General features: G+C 39.1%; 1 protein-coding gene across 8 annotated transcripts in view; it reads left to right on the top strand.

Moving 5' to 3' along the window:
• The window catches only part of MYOCD (myocardin), a 181,468-nt gene that overhangs the window by 92,444 nt on the left and 62,296 nt on the right, over positions 1-26,728 (top strand). For 6 of the 8 annotated variants that reach the window (XM_088133439.1, XM_007422850.4, XM_025163129.2 and 3 more), the window contains 11 exons: positions 2,080-2,135; positions 4,345-4,420; positions 5,443-5,604; positions 8,707-8,882; positions 11,878-12,003; positions 12,736-12,992; positions 13,512-13,665; positions 15,237-16,187; positions 16,861-16,974; positions 18,660-18,717; positions 20,284-22,091. In XM_088133439.1, the coding sequence (XP_087989565.1) occupies positions 2,080-2,135; positions 4,345-4,420; positions 5,443-5,604; positions 8,707-8,882; positions 11,878-12,003; positions 12,736-12,992; positions 13,512-13,665; positions 15,237-16,187; positions 16,861-16,974; positions 18,660-18,717; positions 20,284-20,852 (2,699 nt within the window). In that variant the 3' untranslated portion in view covers positions 20,853-22,091. Of the gene's footprint in view, positions 1-2,079; positions 2,136-4,344; positions 4,421-5,442; positions 5,605-8,706; positions 8,883-11,877; positions 12,004-12,735; positions 12,993-13,511; positions 13,666-15,236; positions 16,188-16,860; positions 16,975-18,659; positions 18,718-20,054; positions 22,092-26,728 lie in introns of those variants that run through there. The other 2 variants (XM_088133442.1, XM_088133441.1) reach the window with 2 other exon arrangements.

Here is a 26,728-nt window from a genome sequence, read left to right as displayed (position 1 = left end):
TTCAATAAGTCTCTTAAAATGCAGGGGCAGCCTCCGTCTTGACGGAAAACAGTTCCAAAAACAAGTTTATCAGGAAGAAAGATTTCCTTGTGAAAAACTCATCAATGCTGGAATGAGCCAGATTGGGCCATGATGATCAGGACCCATTTAGCTTCTAGTCAGTATAGTTTTTGAAGTTTAAGATTCTGCAAAACAAGATTTCTGCCTCCTATTTTCTCATTTTGAAATAACATTTTTAAAAAATTGAAAATGGGGAAATGTTTCCATCTCAATCTCTCTCTTTTTTCCTTCTCATTTTCGGTATCTCCAATGAGATTACTAGATTAAAGATGAGTCTCAGTTTTGGCATAAAATGAGCTCCCTACAGATTAAACCTTACATTCAGGGACTTGCGGCTGCACAAGCCCACTCACTATCTCCATCATTTCCGTGAACTTCCATTTCATTATAGTTCCTTTCTCAGCACAAAGAAGCACCAAGAAAAAAAGAAACATGCAAGGAGCAGAGCACTTTACATTGCTGGCTTGTCCCCTTGCTTAAGTAAAGTGGGACTTTAATTGTCCAGGAGCTCTCTTTGCAAATTAAAAAGGAGAAAGATAAACTATGAAAAAAAACAAACAAACCCAAGAACACACTGGCTGGTTCTATGCAAAAGAAAAGGGGACTTTTTGTTTTTAGCCTGCTTGGAAGAAAACAGACAATTAGAGCTGGCCTGTTGCCTGTTAACTCTGGTCAATTTCACCCCTGCTCACTTTCCCTAGGCTACAGGACATGCAAGAAGAGTTTAAAGCAAGAGTAGACAGGGAAAAAAATCCAGAAGCAAGCAAAATATTTTATCTGGGATCAGAAGAGTTGGGAGATGGAAAAGTTGATGTTCTGGAAGTGCCCCCTGCCAGCTCTTAATTTATTTTCTAAATGCATTGTTGAATTTATACCCCACCTTTCTGTTTATGTCAACGTTCCGAGTGACTTACAGTAGTCTTAAGATTATTTCATACTATAGCAGTGTTTTTCAACCTTGGCGACTTCAAGATGTGTGGACTTCAACTCCCAGAATTCCCCAGCCAACATGGGGAGTCGAAGTCCACACATTTTAAAAGTTGCCAAGGTTAAAAAACACTGCATTAGAGCATAATCAAAATTGGATTCCATGTGAAGGATCTGCAGAGAAGAGGAGATGACTGGCTTCTCAATACTGGGGAGACTGAAGAAGAACATTTTGCCTCAGGCACTACTGTTTCCCTGTCTCTTGTCCTGTGTAGCTGTTCATTGCTGTGAGGCAAATAAAATGTTTTCATAAGAACATTGGCTAAATCTGCCTTCTTCTGTTGACTCTGGCCAACTTGGTGGTCCCGAGAGGCCATGCAAGATACAAACCCGTTATGATAATTTGGCATTTTTTCTGATATATTTTGTTGTTGGCTTATTTAGATGGTTTCAAGCTACCTGCTACAAGAAGTATACCAGAGTGGTTCATAAAAGAAAAGAGGCACAATTGGAAAAATTAGAATTTAATGGATAATTTTGGTAACCCTCTAAAACTGAAAAAAAAGAGATGAAATAAAAAGGGATGTGGGAGGAGGAGAACATATTTTTCCTTTTATTGACTCCTTAAGTGCTGACACCATGTGATGAAATGTAGCTCCAGTTTTGTTAAAGGAAGAAACTCACTGGCAGTCCAGTTACAGCTAGATCTTCTCTGACTGATCATGCGCCAAAATCTGTGTGGCATGACCTAACATAATGTACAAGATTACCATTGCATCTCTCAGGCTTTTCACAGAAAATGTTCAGATCCTGGACAAGCTGTGCTTTTGTGTTGGCCTCCCCCACCCCAAGATATCCACCTCCAGAAGGTCTCCTGCTTAGATGACATCTGTCTCTTTGCTTGGCTCCACCCTCCACCATTTTTCATGCCACAACCCAACCTATGATAGAGACTGGTGATTTCCATAGGATTGCAGCTGTTAGTATTGTTGCTGCTGCTATTATTATTGTTGTTATTATTATTACCATGAAGCTGACTGTATGCCCCATGCATGCTGGACTCACTGGACTTCTCTCTGTTTATATTTGCAGCACTGAAAAGCCCCTCTCCCTTCCATGAGCAAAAGAAGAGCTTGGAGAGAACCAAGGTAACACTGAGTGGGCATTTGAGTGGGTAGATAGTGATGGCACTGCCCTGGATAACAACCTTTTTAGAGCATTCAGGGCTCAGAAAAACCCTCTGCTGAACTGTGACTGAAAAGATATACTTAGTATTCATCTCACAATGAAGAGAACAGAACTATACACATTTATGAGGTGTTCAGCTTAGCCATTGGCACATAGGAAACAGAATATATGCACTCTGTAAGCTGGAAAGTGTATTCAGGTTGGCTACACTTCATCATGCAAGCCGGAGGGGAGGGGAGGGGAGGGGGGAATCCCAGAAAGAAACCTTGGTCCTTTTGTCTGCTAAGTACCACATTGCTCTTCAGTTCTTATGACAGTGCAAAGTTCCTTTGAGCTGGTGACCACTGGTGCTCTGTCTTGTTGGCAACAGCCCTTGCATTGAGATTAGGCATTGTTAATCAAAGCTAATGGAACAGCCAAAATGGAGGAGCCAGTGATCAAAAATTGCAGTATACTCCCACATTTGTCTTGCTGCACACATGCTCATCAGTTAAGTCAGATTCTTATTATGAAAAGAGATTGGCTTGTTCAGTAGCTGATCGTAGGCTTGGATGATAGAAGCACCAGTATGCTGCAGCAGAGTTATAAGTCTAACAATCTTACTCCCCAGTTGCTCACTCCCCAACTGTAAATAAAGCACATATTCTGAAAAAAAAAAAAAATTATCTCATGTGTAATAGATTGAGGATTTTCTTGTCTTTACTGGTGATTCAACTTGTCCTCCCACTCCCAACTGGTGGAGATGCTCCTACTTTCAAAGAAAAGAAATGGCCCCACCCCAACAATAACAACAGGATGATGTTCACTCCAGACTGCCTGTGATATACCTGATAGGAACAATTCTTCTTCTATTCAAACAGACAAGATTCCTTTTCTTATTGCAGATATAATAAGGTAACATGGAGGTCTTTGTCTGCATGGAGCAGCCTTTTTCAGGAGATCTAGACCAATAAGACTTTTTTGTTTTTTAATATGAGAAGAAATATAGTCCCACTGGAAAAGCACCTGCTTTGTTTGTCTGAGACTGTAGGTTCAATCCCCAATATTTCTAGTTTATGGAGCATGACAGAGTGGCTGAAAAGTCCTTGAAAACTACCTACCACCATAAATAATGCTGGGTTTGGTGGCCAATAGCATAGAGCACCTTTGTAGGATTCTAGAAATGTCCATTGGTTTGAATTGCTTAGGAATTGTACTTGTAGCCTACCATAATGCATCATATGTGTTATTTCTCTGTTAATGGAACAGTTGGGTCTAGTTAATACATGACTGGATCTTATGTAGACTGGGGAGCCAAATGATTGGCTCCAATTTTACCAGCGGTGGAGAAATATACCCACTTCTTTTCAAATTGATGCCAGGAGGACAATGCATATATTACACTATTTTACATGAATGTCCTGCAGAAATTCATGGCTAATGTAAGGAAGGATCTATAGCCCATGGTGAAAAATTAATGTGCTTGGGAGACTTCAAGCAGTCTGAAGTATCTTTGAAGTGCTGTGTATGTTCAGGCATAGGTTAATATCTCACTGTCTCTCTTCAAAAGCTTCTACTGGCTGGTTGCCTGGAAGAAGAAAAGGATTATATGAGTCGAAAAACCTAAACTGGATCTATTTGGAAAGCTGAAATAGACTCACAAATACATTCTCAGCCTTTATTGAAAGTACTGGGGGCAGAGTGAGAAATTTACATTAGTAAACCCTTTTTCACACATGACACAACATCAGTTTAATTACTATTGATTCAAACAAATACAGAAGTGGTTACATGGAGAAAAAGCAGCACCTGCAATTCATTTGAATGAAGTCAGTGAATCTGCTTTACTCCATCTGTATATGTTGTAGACAGTTGCAGCCTGTGTTACATGCACAACTGAACTGTTTTGGATTTAATGCATATTCTAAATTGATGCTTAATGCCATCGGTCCATTGTATCAGCTAACAGTCATTTGTGTTCTAAGAGAGATTCATGGAGGCCTTTAACTTATCCAAATCCTAACTAGCAGAAATTCTGTATCCAGATAACAGAACTTTTGTGTTTTAAGTCTAGGGCAAAATATAAAGTGAATGTCTGTAAGAAAAGTAGAGTATCCTTTCTATGATGCGATGCTTAATGCCTTTAAGTTAAGCTAGTGAGGTCAGAATCTCTGCTCTTACGTTCTACAGACTGAAGATTATTTAAAGCACAAGATCCGAAATAGACCCGAGCATTCTGAACAGCTTGATATGCACATTGTTCAAGGTAAGACTGGCTGAGTTGCTCTCTGTTGTAAAAAAAAAAAAAAAAAATCTATTTAATAAGTGAATTGAGTCTTATTACTCCCTCCAGCTATATGCCATTCTGTCTATGGATGATACTTCTCATCCACAAGTACAAAAGTTTTAATTCAGAAGTTTTGCACTTCTTTTTTTCTTTTGGAGACCTAGCTTTAAAAAAAAGCAGTGAACATATAATACCTGCACCTGATTTCCATAATGCCCAGTAATTCTAGCCTATTTATGCAAAGAAGTCACTCATCAATGATCTCTAGTCTATTCAGATAGAGGCAGTGTTGTGGGAAATGCTCACATGAATGGGGAAGAGTATTGGTTGGGAACTATATACAGGTAATACTTTTTGTACATTAAACCAACCCTGAACAAAATTCATATTGAGGTTGAACTGAAACTGCAAAGTCGTTTCCAACTCTTACATTCTATGATTCTGTGAGGTCAGATGCCTACTACCTAATGTAGTTAATGTAATTATTTTTGTTGCATATGACTAGTTGGCTATGGTCTCTTGTCATGCTTGCTAGATTTTATTTTAATCATGCTTTGTTGGACAAGCCAGAAAGAAAGCAACATAAGCTATGCAGTTGAACAAATCTTTATGATACTGTGAATATTTCTGATTGGAATCCCTGTTCATGCATCATAGTAACTCATGAGGTACCATCAGTAAGCCAATCACTAGCCATAATTCCAAAGCATGATTTCCTTCCCAAAAGTAAGTCATGCTTTACTGACTGTCCCCATTGACATATCACACTAAGGCACAATCAAACACACCACTTTATGATATAATGCACTGTGCAAACCCAGCTGTGTTCTGGTTAAAATGCTTTGTTTTATAGTTGCATCCATGCCAAGGGATCTGTATATTTCCTCTTCAAATAAACTGTTCTGACATGACCTATAGCTCATTGTGCTTGTTTTTAAATGCTAAAAGAAAAAGCAAGTCACTTGGTACAAGACTTGATCTTTTCACCATTTACTTGACAGATTCAGCTGCAGAAGAATCCATTCAAACTACTCAGATGAAACTAAAACGAGCCCGTCTTGCAGACAATCTGAATGAAAAAATTGCTCTTAGGCCAGGACCTCTAGAGCTGGTGGAGAAGAATATCATTCCAGTTGACTCAGCTGTGAAAGAGGCCATCAAAGGTAATTTTAATAGGCACCTGTAATGCTACATCAATACTTTTGTACCCAGCACACAAGAGGATGAAGGCACCTTCCACTGTAATGTAGCAAAGTCCCATGGGACTGTCTTTTGGGTAATTCCTCCAAAGGAGCATAGATGCATGTTGAAGAGCTACCAGAACTTTAGTATTCCTAAATGGTTTATTCCTTATTGGCATGTCCCCTCCAAATCCAACATACCTCTTTGCTAGCTAAGCAGGAAGACACTTGATCAAAGCCAGACATGGCCCTGCAAAGATTACAGTGCATAGAAGGAATCTTCTTTTCTTCCACTGCCTACCCTCTGTCTTCCAGCCTTTCAGGGGCTTTGTGATAGAGCCTGTCTTTCCCAGCACTTTACTTATCAGCAAAAGCCAAGGGTCAAGCGCTTTTGCCTGCTAGATGACGGGATATTGCACTGGAACACTTTCCAGAACTCCTCAAGTCTGCTGAGTGGCAGAGAAGCAGCATCTGGCAGGAGCCATACTGAATCTTGAGGAAGCAAAACCAGCAACATAAAAAGTTTCCTCATTGTGTTCCTACTAGATGCTGTGTTTCAGAAAAAGGGGGCATTCTAGAACTTTGATGTTTGTTGAACAGAGATTATCTATCGGGCAACCCAGTCTTGGGGACTTCCTTGAATATGTTATCTCTCGCAGGATGAGCTACTGTATATTTTGCAAGCATTTCTATGAATTTTTAAGAAACAAACTGACATGAGAGGAATAATCTGTTCTGAAAGAATGGATATTAGTTGCGTTCTTCAGAGCTGTGACATTCTGGAATAAAAATAAGGAACTGATTCTACTGAGGCTGCTAGTATTAGTGTATGACCTGCAGAAATTTCCAAAAGTTCATTATGGGCCATTATGTTGGGCCTAATTTGTGTTGAATGTATTGTGAAATCCTCTGTCTCGACTCATCCTCAGTGGCAATCCACAGCTATTCCAGAAGCATTCCGCTGATATTGCAGATCCTGTCCGTCCACCTTATCCATTATTTTTCCCATTGTAATTTTTAATATGAAAGAAAACTATTACATTTTTTTTCCTAATGTTTTTCCTGCATGTGCAGGGTCTGTTTTTTTCAGATCAACTGAATGGTGATCTGTTGGTTGTGACAGGAAATGATCGACTGGCTTGTCGCCCGAGCCTGACTTCGGGGGCTGAGAGTGACTGGCCCAAAGTTACCCAGCTGGCTTCATGCCTAAGGCGGGACTAGAACTCATAGTCCCATAGTTTCTAGCCTGGAGCCTTAACCACTAGACCAAACTGGCTCTCAAAATTAGTTTTTAATTAATTGAATTTTTAATTTAATTAATTTTTCATAAATAATTATATTTTGTTTCAATTAAGGTTAAGTATAAATTGAATGAAATCAGGTTTAGCTTTTGTCCTAGATGCACCATTTTTGCAGTGCTGATCCAATATAAGATTCCAAGGTCCAGTGTAGTTTTTGGCCCAGGAAAGTTGTGCAGGAGCTGATGGGGGTGGTTTAGCTACCTGCATGGAGGCAAATTGTACGCAAGTCATAGATTATAATGTCTCCAGTAGAATCACAAATAACTTTCAAAAACCCAAAATAGAAAATAATGATCCTTACTGCTGTAAATAATATGCTGAATATATACATACAAAATCTGCTGAAGAATCATCACTTTTATGTGATCTTGTGTGGAAGCAAAAAATATGGGGACCTGGTGAGAAAAGTTCTTGTTTCAATTTTATCTGTATACATGCGATGATGGAATATACACTGATAATGGAATATACACTGAGTTTTACAGCCAGAGCAAAGTATTTTTTCTAAAACATATAGAGTATTCTCTTGTAATTACAAGGCTCAATCTCTATATTATTAACTTTCTGTGATGGTTTTCAACCAACTGGGTACCAGTTGTGTTGACCAGTACTGCATTTTGGGTTTCTTGGAATTTGAGGATTGAGTATTTACATTTTATTTTGCTTTGTTTATTACTGGTCTATAGTTAGAAAAGCTATACGAGCGGCCCTTGCTATTGCAGTTTTGCTGACTGCTAAATAGAGATCAGGCTATGGTATATGAATAATGGGTTTCCTATATGCAGTTTTGGACTTGTTTTTTATTATGTGACATATGTGCAAAACGATAGATGGACATTTGCACGTTATATTTAAAATTTATATATCAAATTTATACATATGTAAATTAACTTTTTTAAGGATTACAGTTAGATCATCTGTGCAATATCTGTGCAATCTCCTCATTATCCTCCCACAGTCACTGTAGGTTTTGGTGGATCAGCCTGGTTGTGAGGGTCCACATGGGTTCCTTGTCCTTCTTCATCTTTGGTGTGATTCACTCAGCTGATGATGGAGGGAATCTCCTCAGTTGCATCACATGACTCATACTGGTTTTTTTGAGCCGTGTGGCTCTTTCACAATCTTGGGAGAGAGTCCTCTTGATTGTGCCACTGGATGCTAGTGCTAGCACCCATAGCTTTGCACCACATGCTCACTAGAGTTTGCTGTGAGCTGCAATGGCTCTTTTGTGATCTTGCTGGATGGGCCTTTCATCAGGGAAGCACTCTGCAGACAGTATTCATGTCTAGCTGGGTCATCAAAAGGCCTTCTGCTGAGATCACAAGGACTGCAGAAAAGCCTATGTGAGTCACATGAGACAACTCTAGCTACTCCTTCCATCACTAGTCAAGCAAGTCGCTCCAAAGAAGAAGGCCAGCTTCCTTGGGAAGTCATGTGGAGCCTTGCAACTCACCTGACTCAGTGAGATCTGCCAAAAGGTACATTGTGCAAATGGCCTCAGTGGAAGGACAAGAAAGGACATGTTGTATGGAAGGAAAATGACAGCTAAAGGCTCTGGAACCTAACCCTTCAATTCCCATAGACTCAGGTTCTTGTTTTTCAGTTTTGTGGTCTTCATTCCCACTCCCCCCACCCCTGAATAATGAGGGGCCTCTGTTAATGCTATATATAATATCAAGTATGAAAATTGCTCAGTTGAAAGAAAATGTCTTTCTTGCAAATTCATTGAACACCCACTGCCATTCACAATATAATCTATTACTGAGTCCATCTATCTTTCTAGGTACCCAGGGAAACTTCACTAAATCTTCAGATGCCTTTGCTTTTGAAGAAGATAGCAGCAATGATGGGATGTCCCCAGAGCAGCTTAAAAGTGAGGATTCTCAGGGATCCACAGAATTGGCAGCACGAATCAAAATATCCGAAACAACATTTCCTTCAGTGTCTGGGACAACTCAGGTAAAATAATATTTGGTGCAAATGGGTTCAAGTCTCCTCTCTTATTAAATAACAGGGGTTTTTTTTGTTTTTTGTTTTTGTTTTTTAAGCACCTTTTAGGAGTGTTATTCTTAGGTTTGTGTGGAAGCAAAAAATATGGGGAACTGGTGAGAAAATGAGGTTTGAAGGTTCGGTAATAGTTAACCTTTGACTCAGAGAGACTTTGTAGCTTAGAATTTGTTTTGAAGTGCTCCTGTCAAGAATGTATCATGCCTCTATAAACAAAGTCATTCTTTTGCAAGCATCTTTGGCCCCAGCGGTCTTGTGTGAGAAAAATCTTTTACCTCTCACCCCCAGAGACAGCTTTTAAAGAGAGTGTTTAGGTAAAACAGAGGAGAACTTTGCTCTTGTGCTGAAGGGCTGTTTAAAAGGAAAACTCTGGGATGGGGAAAGATCAAAGTCCAACCAACAAAGGATTCTTGCTGTTGTCTATAAGATGGGTGGGTACATTTTAACAAGTCTTCTTGGGCCCAAATGTAGCTCAGAAAATTATCAGAATTCTTTCCAAATTTGGGGGAAAAAACTGGAACATATCTGACTTAACAAAAAGTAAGCTGGGGATTGTTTGGCCCAATCTGTAGACAGTTTTGTACAATGTGATAGTGCTGATGATGTAGAACGCTCTAGGCTTTGGCAGCGTAATGAGTCTAGGGTGATCTCACTGTCCCTTTCTCTGTGATTACAGAGCCTTGGGATGATCAGTCCGCCACATGGTTAGAGTCACAATGCAGAAACGTCTGAGTTAAAAGTATATGGCTATTAGCTTTCCATTACACTTTCCTGAGGTTCCTGTCTCTCATCTCTTTGAAAATGTTGTCAAGATGGTCATGATGCTAATTTCATTGTTTTGTTATTTATTATATATTTTAGTATCCAAGGTGTGCAAACAGTAGGCAATATTTCTCCCTCTCTAATTTAGTGTGAGGATGAACTGTAATTTGTAGCTCCAGCTTTCTACTGTCTCTGGGTTAGAGACAGCCTAAAAGCCCAAAATTAAATTAAATAGGTTTGCTCAGAAGAAAGTTCCATGAAGTTGGCTGTAAAGTATATAACAGTTGCAAGGTAGTCTGTTAGGTTGATATATGACTTCTATAACTTTGCTTTGCTTTGATTTTGGTATATAGGTCCTAGCATGTACTAGGTCAAATAATCATCTTTCATATTGGAATTTTAGCTATACTACCAGTTTCTGTTTAGCTAAGTATTCAGGGTTAGTAGACCGTTATGCAACACAAGCCTATCATGGATTACTGGTCAGAATGACTGCTACTTGTACTTGCTGGACTAAAAAATCCTTTGATCTGATGTAGCAAGGCTGTTCTTAGATACTTTCTTAGATATTTCTATCAGCTACTGCAATTTGGAGGATAGACGGCAGAGAGCTATGAGTATTATGTTCAATCATATCACAGTTTGGGATTTGTCTCACTCGGTAGAAGGCAAACCAAAATCCCATTCAATTTACCAAATCACTGAGAGGATTAATTAGATTGTATGCTGTATAACTTCTGCTTACGTGAGAAGCTGTTTTGCCCATTTTTCTGAATTACTGGCCAGTCATCTCAAATTAATCTATAGCTGATGCCCTTGCTGACAGTCTTGGCTGATCTCAAAGAACTAAGGAAGATCTGGTTAATATTCAGATGGGAGACTGTCAGGGGATGTCAGAGATGTTGATGACTGAGAAGTGGAAAAACATCCTGGAAAAAAGCAATGACAAACTACTTCCATATTACTGCTAGGAAAACTACACAGAAATGCCCATGGAGTCACCAAGAGTAGAGCTTAACTCAAAGGAGATCTTACCTTCATTTAGTGCTGTGCACAGCCAATATCTATATAAAAATGATAGCCATTCTTCCCATCACTACTCTCTAGGTCTGGTCTGGGAAAAAAGTTACACTACCACCAGTATAGTAGGGATCTCATCAGCCCCATTGCTAGTTTGCCTTCATTTCTAAAAGAGCATTCAGAATTAGCTAATTGATTCTAACCCTCAGAAGAGGAATAATTTGTTCCTTCTTGGGCAGAATACGATCAAGGTATGGGTAAAAAGAAGAACATGTCAATATTCTCTAAGGGTGCTGCAGCCTATGGAGGAAGTCATCTATAAGGTCAGCCTTTAGTGGTTACATAAAACATGGGGGTGTCCTGCAAAGGATCCCAAGCCACTGTTAACCTGAACACGACATATTCTTGGCTAGGGCTGCTCTTCTTCATTCCAACAGCTTTGTTACACAGTGTACTTGGCATGGGGCATCTCCATTTTCCAAGCACTTATGGCAAGGAGCCCAATGATCATCCATTTGGTTTCCTAATAACACCAGCCCGATAAATGTGATTGGTCTTAGTGATATAGCAACAGTATAACAGGCCGTCCAGAGTCACCTGCAAAAGGTATGGATTGATTATGGTGAAAACCAAAAAATGTTGTTTTCACATACACTTGTAATATGCAATATGTGAATTGCATATTACCAAAGAGTTTCTATTTATCACTTGGCAGCCTAGATTTACCTATCCATGTGAAAGCTAAAAGATGGTCAGACTTCCAGAAAATAGCTCATCCCTCTCACAGCTTGTCATGCCTATCTTCTTAGGTCTACCTGAGTTCCAGGCTTCTCTACTTATAGCCTCATTTTGATGGAAGGCTACTTTTGCCATGACTCACCACGGAGGTCTTCCTAACTGTACAGAGAGTTTCTAAACTGACACATAATCCATGTGATATGCTGCATGGAAAGTCACCAAATGGAAGTGACCTCTCAAGGAGATCAGATAACATGTGGATTCAGCCCTTATTATAAGAAAGGATGGGACAAAGCCAAGATAACCAGTTGTAAATCCAATTAGTATAGCTCATTTATATATGTCTTTGTAAATTGCCTGCCTGCGCTAATCTTCATGAAACTATCCAATTATGCCATATGTATTTTCAGTGGTTTTCTGGTTTCAGGGTCATTCCCATAGTTCTGAAAACGATACGGCTGATTCGTCATCTCTGCAAAATAGCCACCCGGAAAGTCCAAAACAGCTAAATGGGCAGCAGACATCTCCTATCCCTATTACTACGTCTGTAAAGGTATGATACTATCTTTCATAATTCAGGCAAAAAAAGGGGGGGGGGAGAAGGGAGGGTAACAAGTGTTCCCCAACTAGACCATAAATAGTGCTTCTCTGGAAGACCAAGTGCTAAGAGTAACTGGAATCTTTCTAAAAAAGCTGCACACAAATATGGGTACTAGGGCATATTAATTATTTAATCAGAATTAATTAATCAGAAAGGCAGAGATGACAGTTAGTATAGATGCGTCCTTTTTGCCCTGCTCTCATTCATGAGGCTGACGGATTTAAGTTAGAAAACTCAAATTTGGCTATTTAAGGGTACTTTGATTTTGAAATGCTATGCGAAATACCTGCACCAAAATACAAGGGTCCTGTGCCATTTTGAATGTGGTCATTTACCATGTCTTCTTAAATGGCAGCAGGTGGAAGATCAGAATATTTGAAAGGAACGTTTACCTAATACCATGTGAGCATGGTCTTCAAAACTGGTGCCAATTGTTTTATACTCCGAGCTGCATACAAAAGGAGGAAGAGTGACTTTTGGTAAGGTCCCTCTTATATTCCTCACCCATCATTTTGAAGACCGAAGGCTTTTGAGGGCCCTGAAAATCAGTGGCAGTCCTCACAGAGAATTCAGACTTACTGAGAAATGGGTTAATAGATAGGCCCATCGAAATGACTGTCAAAAGTTCTAACTGACCTTTCTGAGTTTTTTTTGTTTGTTTGTTTTTTGTTACGGAACAAACAGTCAAAATCCTCAAGTGATGGCAAGAATCGCCACAAAAAACCTAAGGAGATGAAGCCCAAAGTGAAGAAGCTGAAGTATCACCAGTACATTCCCCCAGACCAGAAAGCAGAGAAGTCTCCTCCTCCCATGGACTCAGCCTACGCCAGGCTTCTGCAGCAACAGCAGCTCTTCCTGCAGCTCCAGATCCTTAGCCAGCAACAGCAGCATCGGCACCAGCAGCAGTTCAATTACCCTGGATCCCATTCCTCTCAGCTGAAGTGAGTTGCTCGTGGAAATGTGTTCTGTCTTCCCAGGTGACCCATTTTGTTACAGACCTGTGATTTGTTGCCACGTTTTGATGAGGTAGTGGATTAGTCACCTTTGAATATTAGACTTGCGTGTTTCAAATATTCCTACTGAGTCTGCTGCGTGTGCAGCTTGTGTGCTGGGAATGAAAGGTCAGTATACATCCAGTGTGTTTTACAGCCCTTGCTAGGGGAAATGAGAAGAGTTTGGGGCTTAGGAGTTGGGCTGCTAAACTAGGGATTCTTCTCTAACGCAAAGACCTTGAAATAAGCCTTTTAAGGTGAGCGCTACACGCCTGTACTGGACCAAAGCCTACCCAGCATCTCTCATTTTGAAATTCTGCAAAAGTGCTATTATTTTGTACTGAAATCTAAAAAATGATGGTGAACGCATGATAAAACTAGGATCAAAATTGGCACATTGACAGTTGACATTGATATTAAAAACAAAAGAGGAAATCACAGTAACAAATTTTGCTCCTGTTTTTTTAGGCAACCAAATGAGCAAATGCCTAAAATCTCAAGCTCTTCCCCTACGACAGTCACCAATAACCCTCTTTCTCCAGTGAAGGGAACCTTTTCTGGGCCATCTTGCATTTCTTCTCTCAAACCAGGTCCTCTCCCATCCAATCTGGATGACCTTAAAGTGAGTATTATGTGTAGTGTTAGGAGTAACTAAGTTAAAAGACAAGGCAAGTTATAGATTGTTTTATCATGATTTATTGAATCCATCACAGTGGACTGGGTTTGCACAAAGGCTAAACCATAAACTCTGACTTTCTGTATATACCAGAGTGTTAAATCACAGGCACGTGACCCACAGCCAAACAGACATCATCCCAATACACACACAAGTACCCCAAGTCATGTTGCTGAAACAGGGTAGCAAAATGGCAGTTTTTTTTTTTTTTAATGTCTTGTTAGAGAGGCCATTCCCACTCTAAGGAGCAATCTCCAAAATTATCACATTGGGAATCAATTTCAGTCCTTGAAGGGGACGTTTCCCCCCTGCGTTTTAAAGTGTAGGAGTGGAAACTGGAAGCTTCTGAGCAGCAACCCATTTCCTTCTCACCCTTAACACCCCCAGATACAAGTTTTGAGGTATTGGGGGAGGGGTGCTTAAAGTGGAATTGAGATAGTTTTGACTGTTCTCAGTGGCCTTCTTCCCACCCTAAAAACTGCAAAAAGAGGGACAAACATTTCCACTGTCACTCCATTGAGATTACCTTCTGAGGCTCTTGGAAAGGGGAGAATTGAGGCCCCCGACCCTTTAATCATTACACACTGCTATGCTAGGCCAAAACCAACAGATCACATTATGGCTTGATGCATTATATGAGCTCAGTCTTACAAATGTATTGTTTGCTGACACTAGCAATTTAACCAATTTGAACTAGCCTTCCCAATTAGTGCAACACCTAGTTGAAGCTACTGTTATTTTCAAAATTAAAATTGCAACACTTTAACCTGCAATATTTGACAAATTGTTGATTTTGTGTCTAAGCTAAGATACTAGTTATGACAATTAGGACCGTGCAATGATGTGGATTTGAAGGGGAAAATGTGACTTGGCACAAATATGGACATGCAGGTTGCATGTAAGCAACTACTTAAAGATACCACAACTTTTCCCAGGCTTATATGTGATTCCAGGAATAGGTACACCTGATTTTGACTCTGGATCTTTGCAGTTTTAGAACCCATCTGAATTCTGGCTATCTGAGCTAAACTACCTTCACATGATTTCTTTGTTCCACACTCTGATTTGCTTTTAGATAGATCGATTGATTTCTATCTAGAAACTCTGCATTGTGCAACTGATTGGAATCCTGTTCTAATAAAGTCTGACATAAATGAATAAGAACACAGGCTGAATTTAGACAAAAGTCGATATGATAAAGGCATTTAATCTTGACCAGACTCATTACCATAAACTTTATGATTTGGATATTGAGTATTCCAAATAATTCCAAGGTTATAGAACCCCATTAGAAATGACAATTAATGGTGTACAAAGTATCCTAATTTGGAGTTAACAGCTAATAGCAATCTCTCTGAAGTGTAGATTATAACAAGACCTCTTTGTCAGAACAAATGATCTTAGATTTAGCTTTTGTTTGGCTAAAACAGTTTGATTAAAAGAAGTTTCTTTTTCAACAATAAACATGCAATAAAGTAAAAAATGATGCTGACACTAACTAAACCATTTTATCACAGGTGTCAGAATTAAGGCAGCAACTCCGAATAAGGGGACTTCCTGTATCAGGTACAAAAACAGCCTTGATGGAACGTCTTAGACCTTTTCAAGAGTGCAGTGGGAATTCAGTGGCTTCTTTCAATGAAATAACCACTGTCACTTTCCCAGTCACTCCAACAAGCTCTCTCTCCAGCTATCCGTCACAGTCTTCTACCAGTCTGTTATCCAATGGCTTTTACCATTTTGGCAGCACTAGTTCTACTCCACCCATCTCTCCAGCTTCCTCTGATCTTTCAGTGAATGGCTCCTTACCAGACAGTTTCAATGAAGGACCAATGTCTTCCCCACAGTTTGTCTTGCACTCTTCACCTGTGCAAGGTGGTTGTGAGGAAAATCTGGTGGGAAGCATTAATGGAGCTGGCATCCAGCATGATGTTGAAAGGGTTGACACAGAAAAAGACAAAATGCTGGTGGAAAAACAGAAAGTCATCAATGAGCTGACTTGGAAATTGCAGCAAGAGCAGAGGCAAGTGGAAGAGTTGCGAATGCAGCTCCAGAAGCGCAAAAGAAGCCATGGACTGGAAGAGAAGAAGCCCCCAGCACGTGTGTTTGGTTTTCCAGTCAAGCAAGAGAACTCAGTGTCCAGCTGCCCATTTGCCTCTAAGCAAGCTGCCTTGAAAGGTAAGGCTAGCAACTCTGAGGCATTGAGTAACTGTGGGACACCTCAGATGCCGCATCTTGTAAATAGCCATTGCATGGAACCTTCTGGACAAAATGGCATACTGTCCTCCACATTCCTAAGCCCACAGTGCTCTCCTCAGCATTCTCCACTAGAGGCAGCAAAGAGTCCTCAACATATCAGCCTTCCACCCTCACCAAACAGCCATTACCTTCTCTCCGTGTCTCCTAGCCATCAGGGAGAAGGACGCAGCAGTTCTCCACAACCCAGCCGCCATTTGTGTACAGCTCTGGTAAGGAAGTACATATGTTTTGCTTGTGCTATTTTACTCATCAGCCTTAAAATAGTCAGCACAGGCAATCCAGTAATAAGAATCATGTTTTAAAAGGACTGAGCAGGAAGTATTCCTGGAGGAAGAGTTCTAGTCAGGGTACCATAACCACCATCACTATTTCCAGTGATGTTGGATGTAAAGAAACAGACACTTAGATATACTTGTAATACTTGGACAGCTATATACAAAACCTCTCAAGATAGCCAGATCCCAGGTTGTTTGGGGCTTCAAAATGTAAACATGGCACTGAGTTCAGACTGAAAATAAATTGGGAGCCAGTGCAGATATTTTTAAACTGGTAAGATTGGTTCCAGGCATTGTCTCAACGCTGAGTAGAACCCCATTATTGAATGTCTTCCTTGAATCATTTAGAAATGGAGTTAGTTTTATGGATTATGTGAGGGTGAAAACTAAGCAGAGTTTCCTTTACATCACTTCAGTAGGACTGTATCCGCGTGGCAAAACTATTTTCGGCAAGAGCTGGGTTCATTTTTTTTCTTTCCTTGGGGTTGCGTTGAGCTACTGATTTACACCCATATGTAAGATGTTTTAGCTTAGAGGACTTTGGATGCAGCTGCAGAGGAGCACAGGGTTTGACTGGATTCCTGCAGTTGGTTTTCCTTCCATGTAGGTGCCGACACAAGGAGGCCCAAAATATTCCATTCTGTCTGCCAGCTTTTGTAAGTCCAGCGCCACTCTCCCAGAGGGGAAACAGCCTCCACCTTATGCTGATGCTGTGAAACAGGTAATGGTCCAGGGTGATATATTTAGGGCTGGGCTTGGGTTTTTACTATTGGGTAGTGCCTTGCAGATTTCAGCACAAAACACAATCTGTTTCAGAAACCTATGGACTCCTTTTATTTTGAATGCATAAAATAAAATACATAGATTTAGAGTGTAATAAAAAGGAAACAAATTATGCTCAAATATAATTATCAAAATATTAAAAATAACAAATATATAGCAATATGTCCTTCTTTATTAAACCATTAAATTAATAAGATAATACCCTTTTTTAGGTTTTAATAATTTTAGCTAGTGAGATTTCTTGAAGTTAACAAACATTTGTGGAGTCTAGAGGCCATAAATTACATTATTGAATGAAAAACTAAATTTCAGTTAGAGGTTAGTGAAAATAAAATTGCAATTTTTTCCCATTCACTATAACGGACTCCCTGAAATCCAACCATGAGCTCCAAGGGATCCGTAAATCCCAGGTTAAGAACCCCTGATCTACATGGTCCAGAAAAAAAAAAAATCTATGAATGATAAACCTGAAGGATTTGAGACACTGTGTATTGATGTAACATGCTCAGGTTACACTAATTCAATCTGGGCTAGCAGGGAGTTTACAAAAGGAAAAGTGATTCTTCCTCTGGAGTTACAAGATAACTAGCTTTAATTTATTTGGTCAATGAAGTACATAAAGTTTGATTCATTCTTTTGCAGTCCTTCAAGGCTTCTTATTTCAGCTAGCTTCCAAACCTCTGGCTCTAATGCTGATAACTAGTTATCTAGCTGATTTTTATCCAGCTTGTCATAGCATGACATTGCAGTTTACAGAATTAAAAAAAAATACAAAAGAAAGAATTAAGCCAATATTTTTATTAGAGGTGAAAACAACCCTGGATTGCATTTACTTGGGTCATGTAGATCTTCCTTCCTTCCTTCCTTCCTTCCTTCCTTCCTTCCTTCCTTCCTTCCTTCCTTCCTTCCTTCCTTCCTTCCTTCCTTCCTTCCTTCCTTCCTTCCTTCCTTCCTTCCTTCGTAGCAGAGAGGTTTCAAACCCAACCAAGTAAGCACTATAAATATGTAGAATTTACTTCTTAGTAAATAGGATAAGGATGAGGTTGAATATCTCAATGAATCAAGTGAGAGGTTTTCATTCCAGTTTGATACTTGAAAAATGTGACATTAAATAATGCACATTGGGGAATGTTAACCCACTGGGTCAGGTGGGCAAGATTTGGGGGAACAACATTTTAGCATTCATAGGGTTGGCTGAGGATTGTAGGGAGGGTGAGACCAAATCATGCATACTGGTGCCCCTGGAGTTTGGAGGAGTTCCTTATTTTTTAACCCTTTTAGGGTTGACATTACATTGTTCATGTGGTCTCCAAGTCAAAATGGTGCTGCCAGTTTTTAGCAACTATGCTCAGTTGTGGCTCCAAGATCATAACATGGTGGCACACAGGGAACCACCTGCAGCCTTGGGGTCACAGGTTGCTTACCTGTGTGCTCTGTGCACCCAAAACTGCTGACATTTGTGGGGTGTTACCTTATTACATCAAACGGGATTGAGCTTTTTAAGTATCAGTGCAAACACCAGAGAACCACTGTATCTCTATCACTTAAGAGTGATTTTATACAATAATAATATGTGGTCCAATCCTCACTTTCAAATTTCTTCTGCTTCTTTTCTTGCTGCAGCAAATGACTCAAAGTCAGCAGATGGATGAACTGTTAGATGTGCTTATTGAAACTGGAGGTAGGTGATGCCAGTAGAATGAGGCTCTTGGTTCTAACCTAGCAAAACAAGATTAAAACTTCAGGCTACCCACAGCAGATATTCTGTGCTTGTCAGATATGGGGACTGTAATCCATTGCGGATTCTATCCACTTCCTGAAGCAATGCCTAAAATAACTGTTGCCTAGTTAATTATCCTAAGCAGTACTCAGTCCAAGCACTTCCAACTTATGCCTACTAGTTACAGCCATGGCCATGGCCATTGGCCATTAAAGAAAACTGCTACTTTCTGCCACATTCACATGAAGTGGTTATTTAAGAAGAAGAAGCAATTCTGGATGCTTAGCTACTGTCAGCAACTCCCAGGAATTGGTCATAGAAACTGTTGTGGTTTGTCTTGTCAATTTGTATCTTGCCTTTCCAAGATTGAATAAGGGGTTTTGAAATCAGTGACACCCAAAACATTATTAGAAACACAAAGAACACATACAGCAACAAAAAAAATAGTCCAGGCAAAATTGAGAATCTGTACACAAGAATAAAAATAATGCTGAATAAAGTCAGGGAAAAAACAAGCCAACGAGGTAAGGGCTGGCACTATGTTTATAGACCAAGAGAGAAGATGCTACAAAGGGCAAAGGAAGAGTCATCAAGCTCTCTGAAAATCACGAGCAGGCATTGTCATGTGCATGGGCACCTGTGTGTCTCTTGGTTTTTCCTTTGGTCCACAACAAGCTCCCTACTCTAGGGCATCTGATTTTTTAAAAGAATTATTAAAAAAAAAAAGAAAAGTAGGCATTTGTGCAGGACCCCTAGATTTTCGTAGAGAATTAGACAAAAGGTGGGTAACTGCTGCCCAATGCTTTGCTTGGACATGTGCCCCAAAGGAAAACACAGCCCCAAGACAGAGACAAGGCGTTGCAGGTGGGAGCATCTTGTGGGGAGGACAGGAAGCATTTTCTTGTTTGCCTTCTGTTGGGAGCATTTTGTGATGCTCACCATGTCAACCATGATGTGGATGTGCAAGCCTCTCTCTCAGTAGCAGGCATTTTGGGAGAGAACCCACAAAATGCTAGACTCCACAATCACATTTTGTCAGTGCTTTTCCTCACTAGCTTCTGTCTGCTTCAGTGCATCATGTACACAACTTTCCTACCTTCATGCCTAATTTACAATGCTTTAACAATCTCTTACCCTTTGCATGCTCAAGCACGTGTACACGTCCCTGTATGATCAATCCTTATTCTAATAATTCTTTACATCAGCTTTTTTTGTTGATACTAGACAGGCATTACAAACACCACTTATAACAACTTTGTCTTGTATTAACACAACTTCATCACTACTTTCAATTGCAGGCATTTTATATGATCTACATGTTCCTCTCACCATCCCTTCTGTACCTATTTGAGCTAGCATAGCATCAAGTAAGGTTTTATTCAGCCAAAACAAAAGGTTGGAATGTGTCATTGCAATGGCAGATGCTGTTGGGAAGTCCTGTTGCACAAGCAGAAGTGTACTCACTTAACATTGGAAGTAGACCAAAAGTGGTTTGCTCTTGACTTATCATATTTGGTTTGCAAACAGAAATGCCTGCAAATGCTAAAGAGGACCGCCCTTGTCTTCAGAAGGTACCTCAGATAACAGTGTCTTCAGGGACTTCTGGAACACCCTTGTTACTAAAGGCATCCACTTCATTTGAGCAAAACACCTCAAATCAGCTCTCCTTTGAACGCTGCTCTAGCAATGATAGTCATTTGGAAATCTTGTTAAATTCTCACAGTCCTCTTGGGCGGTCAGGTGAAGTCACCCTCCTGAAACTGGGTACTGAGGAACCTCACTTTGATGGAGCGATGGAAGGATTTTCTAGCAAGGCTGCCGATGAACTAGTTTCACCCCATGAGATCCTGCCAACTCCCCTCTCGCCCATGGAGACTCAGTTGTCTCCCTCATCTGGTGAAGGATCTGGTTTGCACATGAGCTTCACAGAGTCTCCTTGGGAAACAATGGAATGGCTGGACCTCACACCACCAAGCTCAGCCAATGGTTTTGGTTCCCTTACCACTACAGGGCCCAGCATCTTCAACATTGATTTCTTAGATGTTACTGATCTCAACTTGAACAGCACTATGGATCTGCACTTACAACAGTGGTGATCAAAGTAAGCCTTAAGAATGGGGAGGCAACCCACCACAAGTAATTTCCATGGAAAGAATTAAAAGACCATTTCAGAATGCTCTGGAATAATCCAGAGAGTGAGAAAAGAACTGGAGTCATTTTTCCCAGGACATAATTTATCTTATCATCATCAATGGATTCACCAAATAATTATTTCTTCTCCCTGCTACACTCAAAACAAACAACCCTTCATCTCCAACACAAGTTCCTTCCTCTGCTTCATAAGCAAATCCAGCCCCAGGAAATGTAGCTAAGCAATAGCTGCTCGTTGTCCATCCCAACCTCTTCCGGGGGAGATTCTCTATGCAAGACAACTGTACATTGCCCAAACCTGTCAGTATTAGCCCTAACAGGCTTATCAAACTATATGACTCTGTTATGGGCATATTTGTAGATCGCATACAATGCTCCTAGGGAACCTTTGCCCTTCATGCTTATCATATATATGAACAGTTTTACTGTTGTTTTTTTGTCCAAGTCATCTTACTCAGAAGCATCAACAGATCAGCAACCTTTTACTATATTTTTTCAAAACTGAAATAATCTTCCAGCATTTCCCTGAATATTTTCCTCTCTTTGTTTTAAGTTTATTTATTCCTCTTGTTTTCTCAGTTTTAAAGACACATGCAGCAGACCTGAAGTAACATGACTTATTTTGTGGTGGGCAGTCTCCTTGGAAAGGATTTCAAAATGGAAAAAGAAGAAAATGTAAAAATAAGAGGTCTTTAATTGAGTGTAAGTTGGAGGGGAGCCTCCATGGCCTCATCAATTTTCTGCTTTAAAGGTACATTCCTCCTTTAATAAGTACTTATCTCATTTTTTATTTTTTTATTAAATTAAAATATAAACATATATATGTATGTATATAATTTGAGATACATAAAAAGTTGTAACAGATCAGCACATAACCATTATTAATCCATCATTCAAAATCTTTAAACATTTGATATTCTGAACATAAATATTGTCCATGACCATTAGTGTAGAAATTACAAACATCCATAATCAGATCATCAGGAATAAATTTACCATGAGCAATAGAGTCATCACCACTTACAAAATGGAGAAGATGGGGAAGATAAAAACCTTTATTTTGATGTTCAGAAATCTCCATTCTTCTTCAGAACTATTTGTAATGGGTTGCCATATCTTGTATGAATGTACCAAATAATTTTATTCAGTAAGTCCCAATGTTTGTAGTATCGTCCTCTTGCTTCAGTGTCTTTTCTTTTGAAATATTTGCATTTTTTTTTTTTTTTTTTTTGCTGCCACTATGGGGGAAAAGCAACAATTATCTCCTTCCCTTTTGGTGCCACAGCTCCTTGAAACAATACTGAAAACATAGGAATCTAAAGTAAAATTAATGAAAAGCGATCTTAATTTAAGACCAGAAATTGCTTGGTGTGGAACAAGCATATCATCCGTATAATTTCAGTCTGAGCTATTACATGTTGTTGTTGTTGTTGTTTTCACATTTTAATTCATTTTTCCTCTGAGAGCTCTACGTACTGCCTAAGCCAAGATGTGTTCTGTGTAAATGGAAAAACAGCCTTGCTGAATTTCTTTGATTTCTTCAATCTATTGCAACTTCCTATCTTTCATATCTGTTGCCATTCTAGAGGATCCATCAACCCACAAAAATGCTTCCTTGTGGGTTACTATCAAGTAGGGGAATAAAGTCAGGAAAGCTGCAATCTACAAGTGGAGTTCCTTTTGGTTTTATCTGGTTCCAAAGCTGTTGTATTAATACTGCATAATTATTAATACCCATTAATTTGCTGCAGGTATCATTCCTATGATTCCTTATCTAAGATTTCTCAGAGAACAATACTGCTGCTGTCTGGGTTGTAAGATAGTGGATCGTCCATAGCTTTAGAAGTCTTGATAGCTAGCTTTGGAAAGAGAAACCTGAAACTGTGTTTTTGCTTTTCACTAGTTAGTAAAAACAGCTCCAGAAAACCCCTCTCAATAAATCAAATTTTCTCCCATGCTTAGTGAAAGGTATTGCTTATATGCCCTTCTTCAAACCAACCTTAAAATTTAAAATATGAATTTTAAATTTTATTATATCTGGACCCAGCAGGCAAAAGTTGCAGGATATTCATATTTAGCAATCTCTGAATTAAGGGCAACATATAGCAAATACATTGGATTAAGACACATGTCCTCTATATTTATCCAAAATGGTCCAAAATCTTTGGGTAACACACCACTACTTTGTTATAGAGTGTACGTGTGTAGGTTCTGATGCTTGGGTTCAAAGGATTCCAACCTTTCCTCTTTCCCATCCCATTTTTCTGTCCTGGCTGACATCTTCAAAGTAGCAGTTCCTCCAATGCAGACTCTCTTCCTACCCCCCTAGCATTTCTCTGCCTAGGACCACCAGAAATCAGGCGATATCAAACCACTCCTTGCTGCCTTCTTACAGTTTAGAAATCTTGTATTTGTCACTTTCCCATAAAACACAGTAATAGAACTTTACAAATCTCCCATTATTACTATTTTTCTATATGGATAAGCTATAAAAATGTAAATGTATTTGGTAAGGTACTGATATAAACTATGGCAATCCCTGCTAAGCTGTAGCTTTTGTTTTGACATTCATCCATCTCTTTTTCATTTTAAATCCCATTTCATTTTAATTTAATTTAAGTTTTATAAATCTTTAAGAGAGTAAGAAAGGGAGGGGGGAAATCCTTGACTGGAAAATCTGTTTTAATCACTGTTGATTCTTTCTTGCTTAGACTTCAGTGAAAATAATTTAGTTTAGGTAATGCTCCATTTATGACAACTCATTCATACATTTCAGTATTTCTTCCAAAGAAATATGTGTGTATGTGATATAATTTGTGTAACCAGAAAAAAATTACTTTCTTAATCTCTAGATTACGTTTAATAACTCTCAATAATAGCTCTAAATATAAATTAAGTTTGGAAGATAAAGACATGTGCCAATCCAAACTAGGACAGTTTCCCGTGAATGAAAACTTTATCTTCCATTATTTCCTTAAATTCTCTTATTTTTGTTAATGCAAAAATATTGAATGCAAATTTCCCTGCATTCAAAATTTTGTAGTTTTGTACTCAGAACTTCTTCATAATTGTCCACATCAGTTGAAAACTGGAAAAAATGTCAAAACATCTCTAGGATTGAATAACTGGGCACATGGGCATCCTGCATTTTTATAAACAAATCATTCAGAAGACATTAATATCTTTCAGAATCAGCCTTAAAATAAGTTGCAAGTTCTCTAATTATTTCTCCCTGTATATGTCTTCTATCACTAGGACTTCACTCAGTTTCAGTTATGTTTATTCTCTGGTAAAGGGATATTGGCTATTAGGTCTATTTTGTCATTTAAAAGTCTACATTTGCTTTTTCAAATCAATTACATTGTTAAATTACAAGATCAGCTACCCAGACCAGCTGTGGAAATTCATACTTCAGTATTTTTCCTAAACTTTTAAAATCAGGTTGCTCTGATTTTCTATTCCAAAAAGGGGAGCCTTGCGTATTTCATCCTGCTTCATCCTGCATCCCTTGAAATTTAAAGTATGCATCATAGCGTGTGTTGCACAGTCTTAATAGTCCCATATTCATTCTTTAAATATTGTTTCTCCTCTGTTGTGTAAACTTTTACTCACCATCTTAGCCGTCTGCCAAGCATATATTTTCTCTCTTTTTTTTCTATTTAATTAAAAAAGTAGCCAATTACCGCTTTCCTCCAAAAGACTAAAGTGTCTTTAGTAATGGTATTTCCTTTAATAATTTGGTACTAAATATATCTTGTTAATTTAATGTTTTAATTTAAGTATTAATTCATAAATAAAAACAAATGTATAAATAGGCAATGATGGGTAATATATGGAAGAAATATTTAAGGAAACATCAGTTTAAGAAATTCCTATGAATTTGGAGGACCAATTGATAAATAATTCAATAGTGTAAGTTCATAATAACATAACACAATACCATAATAAGCATAAGTTCAATAAAATGATACATGTTGGGCTAGGAGAGAGGAGACCCAGGTTCTACTCCACCCTCAGCCACAGATGCTCTCTGAGTGACTGAGGGAGCATCACTCTCTCTAGGCCCAACCTACCTCACAGGGTTGTTGCTGTGGGGGAAAAATAAGAAGGAGCACGAGTGCTACGTATCTTGCCATCTTGAGCTGCTGTATAGACGGCAGACTACAAATCTAATAAAAAGAACAACTGAGAATGAAAAAGGTACAAAACTAATTCACTAAATAAACAAGGGAAAAGGAAAAGCTTCTTTTTTTTAAAAAAAAAGAAAAAAAACCATCTGGGATTATTTTAAAGCACTTTATTTAGATCATTTCCTCAGCAACTCCTCTTGAATATCTGCTAATAGTTTCCCTATCTACATAATTAAGATAACTCTTATCTTAGACCGGAAAGAAAAACAGATTGTAGAGAAGTTGCATGATAGGGCTACCCTATCTGGGCTGCAACACTCCAGACCACCACTATTTAGCTAGAGGGCACATGGAGAAGTGTGCTGCCATCTAGGGGAACTCTGGAAGTTTGCAGCCCAGCTACAGTAGCCCTGCTCCCTGACTATTTGAGTCAGCAAACTTAGTTCAATGGAATTAGAACATCAGCACCAAAGAGCCATGGAAAGAGCAATCCCGCTTTTGTAATTTTGTTGTTGTTTAAAGTCTAACATTCAGCTCAGGTGCAATACTCCATGTTCCCTCCAAATGCCTTTCAAGTGTCTCTCCAAGGCCTAAGACATACACAAAGTTGCTGCTCTACCACCTCGGTCAATCCAATAGGCTGGGAATGGTGGCCTCAAGGATATCTATCGGGTGTGGTCAAAAAACTGAGACACACATAAAAAACAAGGGGACCCATCTTAACTTTTTTGACCACATCCTGCAGACACCCCTAGATGACTCCATCCTTGCTTACCTCCTCCCCATCTAGAATCCAGCTGGAACGAGGGTGCCATTTCTGCAGGGGGAAGCTGTTTTGGGGCAGTAGTAGAAGAATAATTCCTATACCAGTTCCTTCTCTTCCCCTATGACAAAGTGACACTTTTAATTCCTAGGCTTACAAAGGATAGAGGTATATGTATATGTAGAGAGAGTGAATGAGAAAGATGTGGATCTTTAACTAAAATTCTGGTGAAGATTTCTGATATTTAATAAGAAAATCCAGGACATTTGGGAAGGATCTCAGCAGGAGAAACAATTGTCAATAAACCAACTGAATATTCCTAACCACAGAGATACTGGTTTGTGTATCTTACATACTTTATTTGGAAAAGGTAGCAAAATAGGCAAATACCATTTGAAACCATTGCAGAGTTTAAAGCAGTATTAAATAATGCTGTGCACTGAAAGCTATCAATTTGTATTAGCTTGTAGACATTAGGAGGAGACATATGAGCCAGGATTTTCCCATACATGCTTACTTTTTAAGCACCATGGCCTATGAGGTTTGCTATTTAAACTCAGAAATTAAAATGCATATGTTGGACAATGACACATTAGTCTGTAAATATGATTTGGCACAATGAATCTGTATGCAGCATCACTGAGCTATCCCTGGAATGCTCACACGTGTCAATAGGGCAAAACCTAGAAAAGAGCAAGACAGATTTAAAAAAAAAAAAAAAAAGCTAGGACAAGATCAGGCTAATCAGACTGAACCCCAGGAGGCCTAGCTAGGGAGCAATAAGTTTCCAGGACCAAAGGTTTTAAATCTAACAAAACAACAAACAAACCAAAAACAGTGTTCTTTGCACTATTGCAAAATTTCAAGAAATTCAGTCTCTGGAATAATAAAGTGGATGCATTAGCCATAAGCAACATTTTTAAAACAA

Source organism: Python bivittatus, unplaced genomic scaffold (assembly GCF_059951505.1).
Source record: "Python bivittatus isolate LINGU-HERP-01145 unplaced genomic scaffold, Pbiv_v1 ctg000080_np1212, whole genome shotgun sequence".
Lineage (NCBI taxonomy): Eukaryota > Metazoa > Chordata > Lepidosauria > Squamata > Pythonidae > Python > Python bivittatus.
The sequence above is the reverse complement of the archived record's forward strand: the minus strand, read 5'-3'. Positions and strand labels throughout refer to the sequence as shown.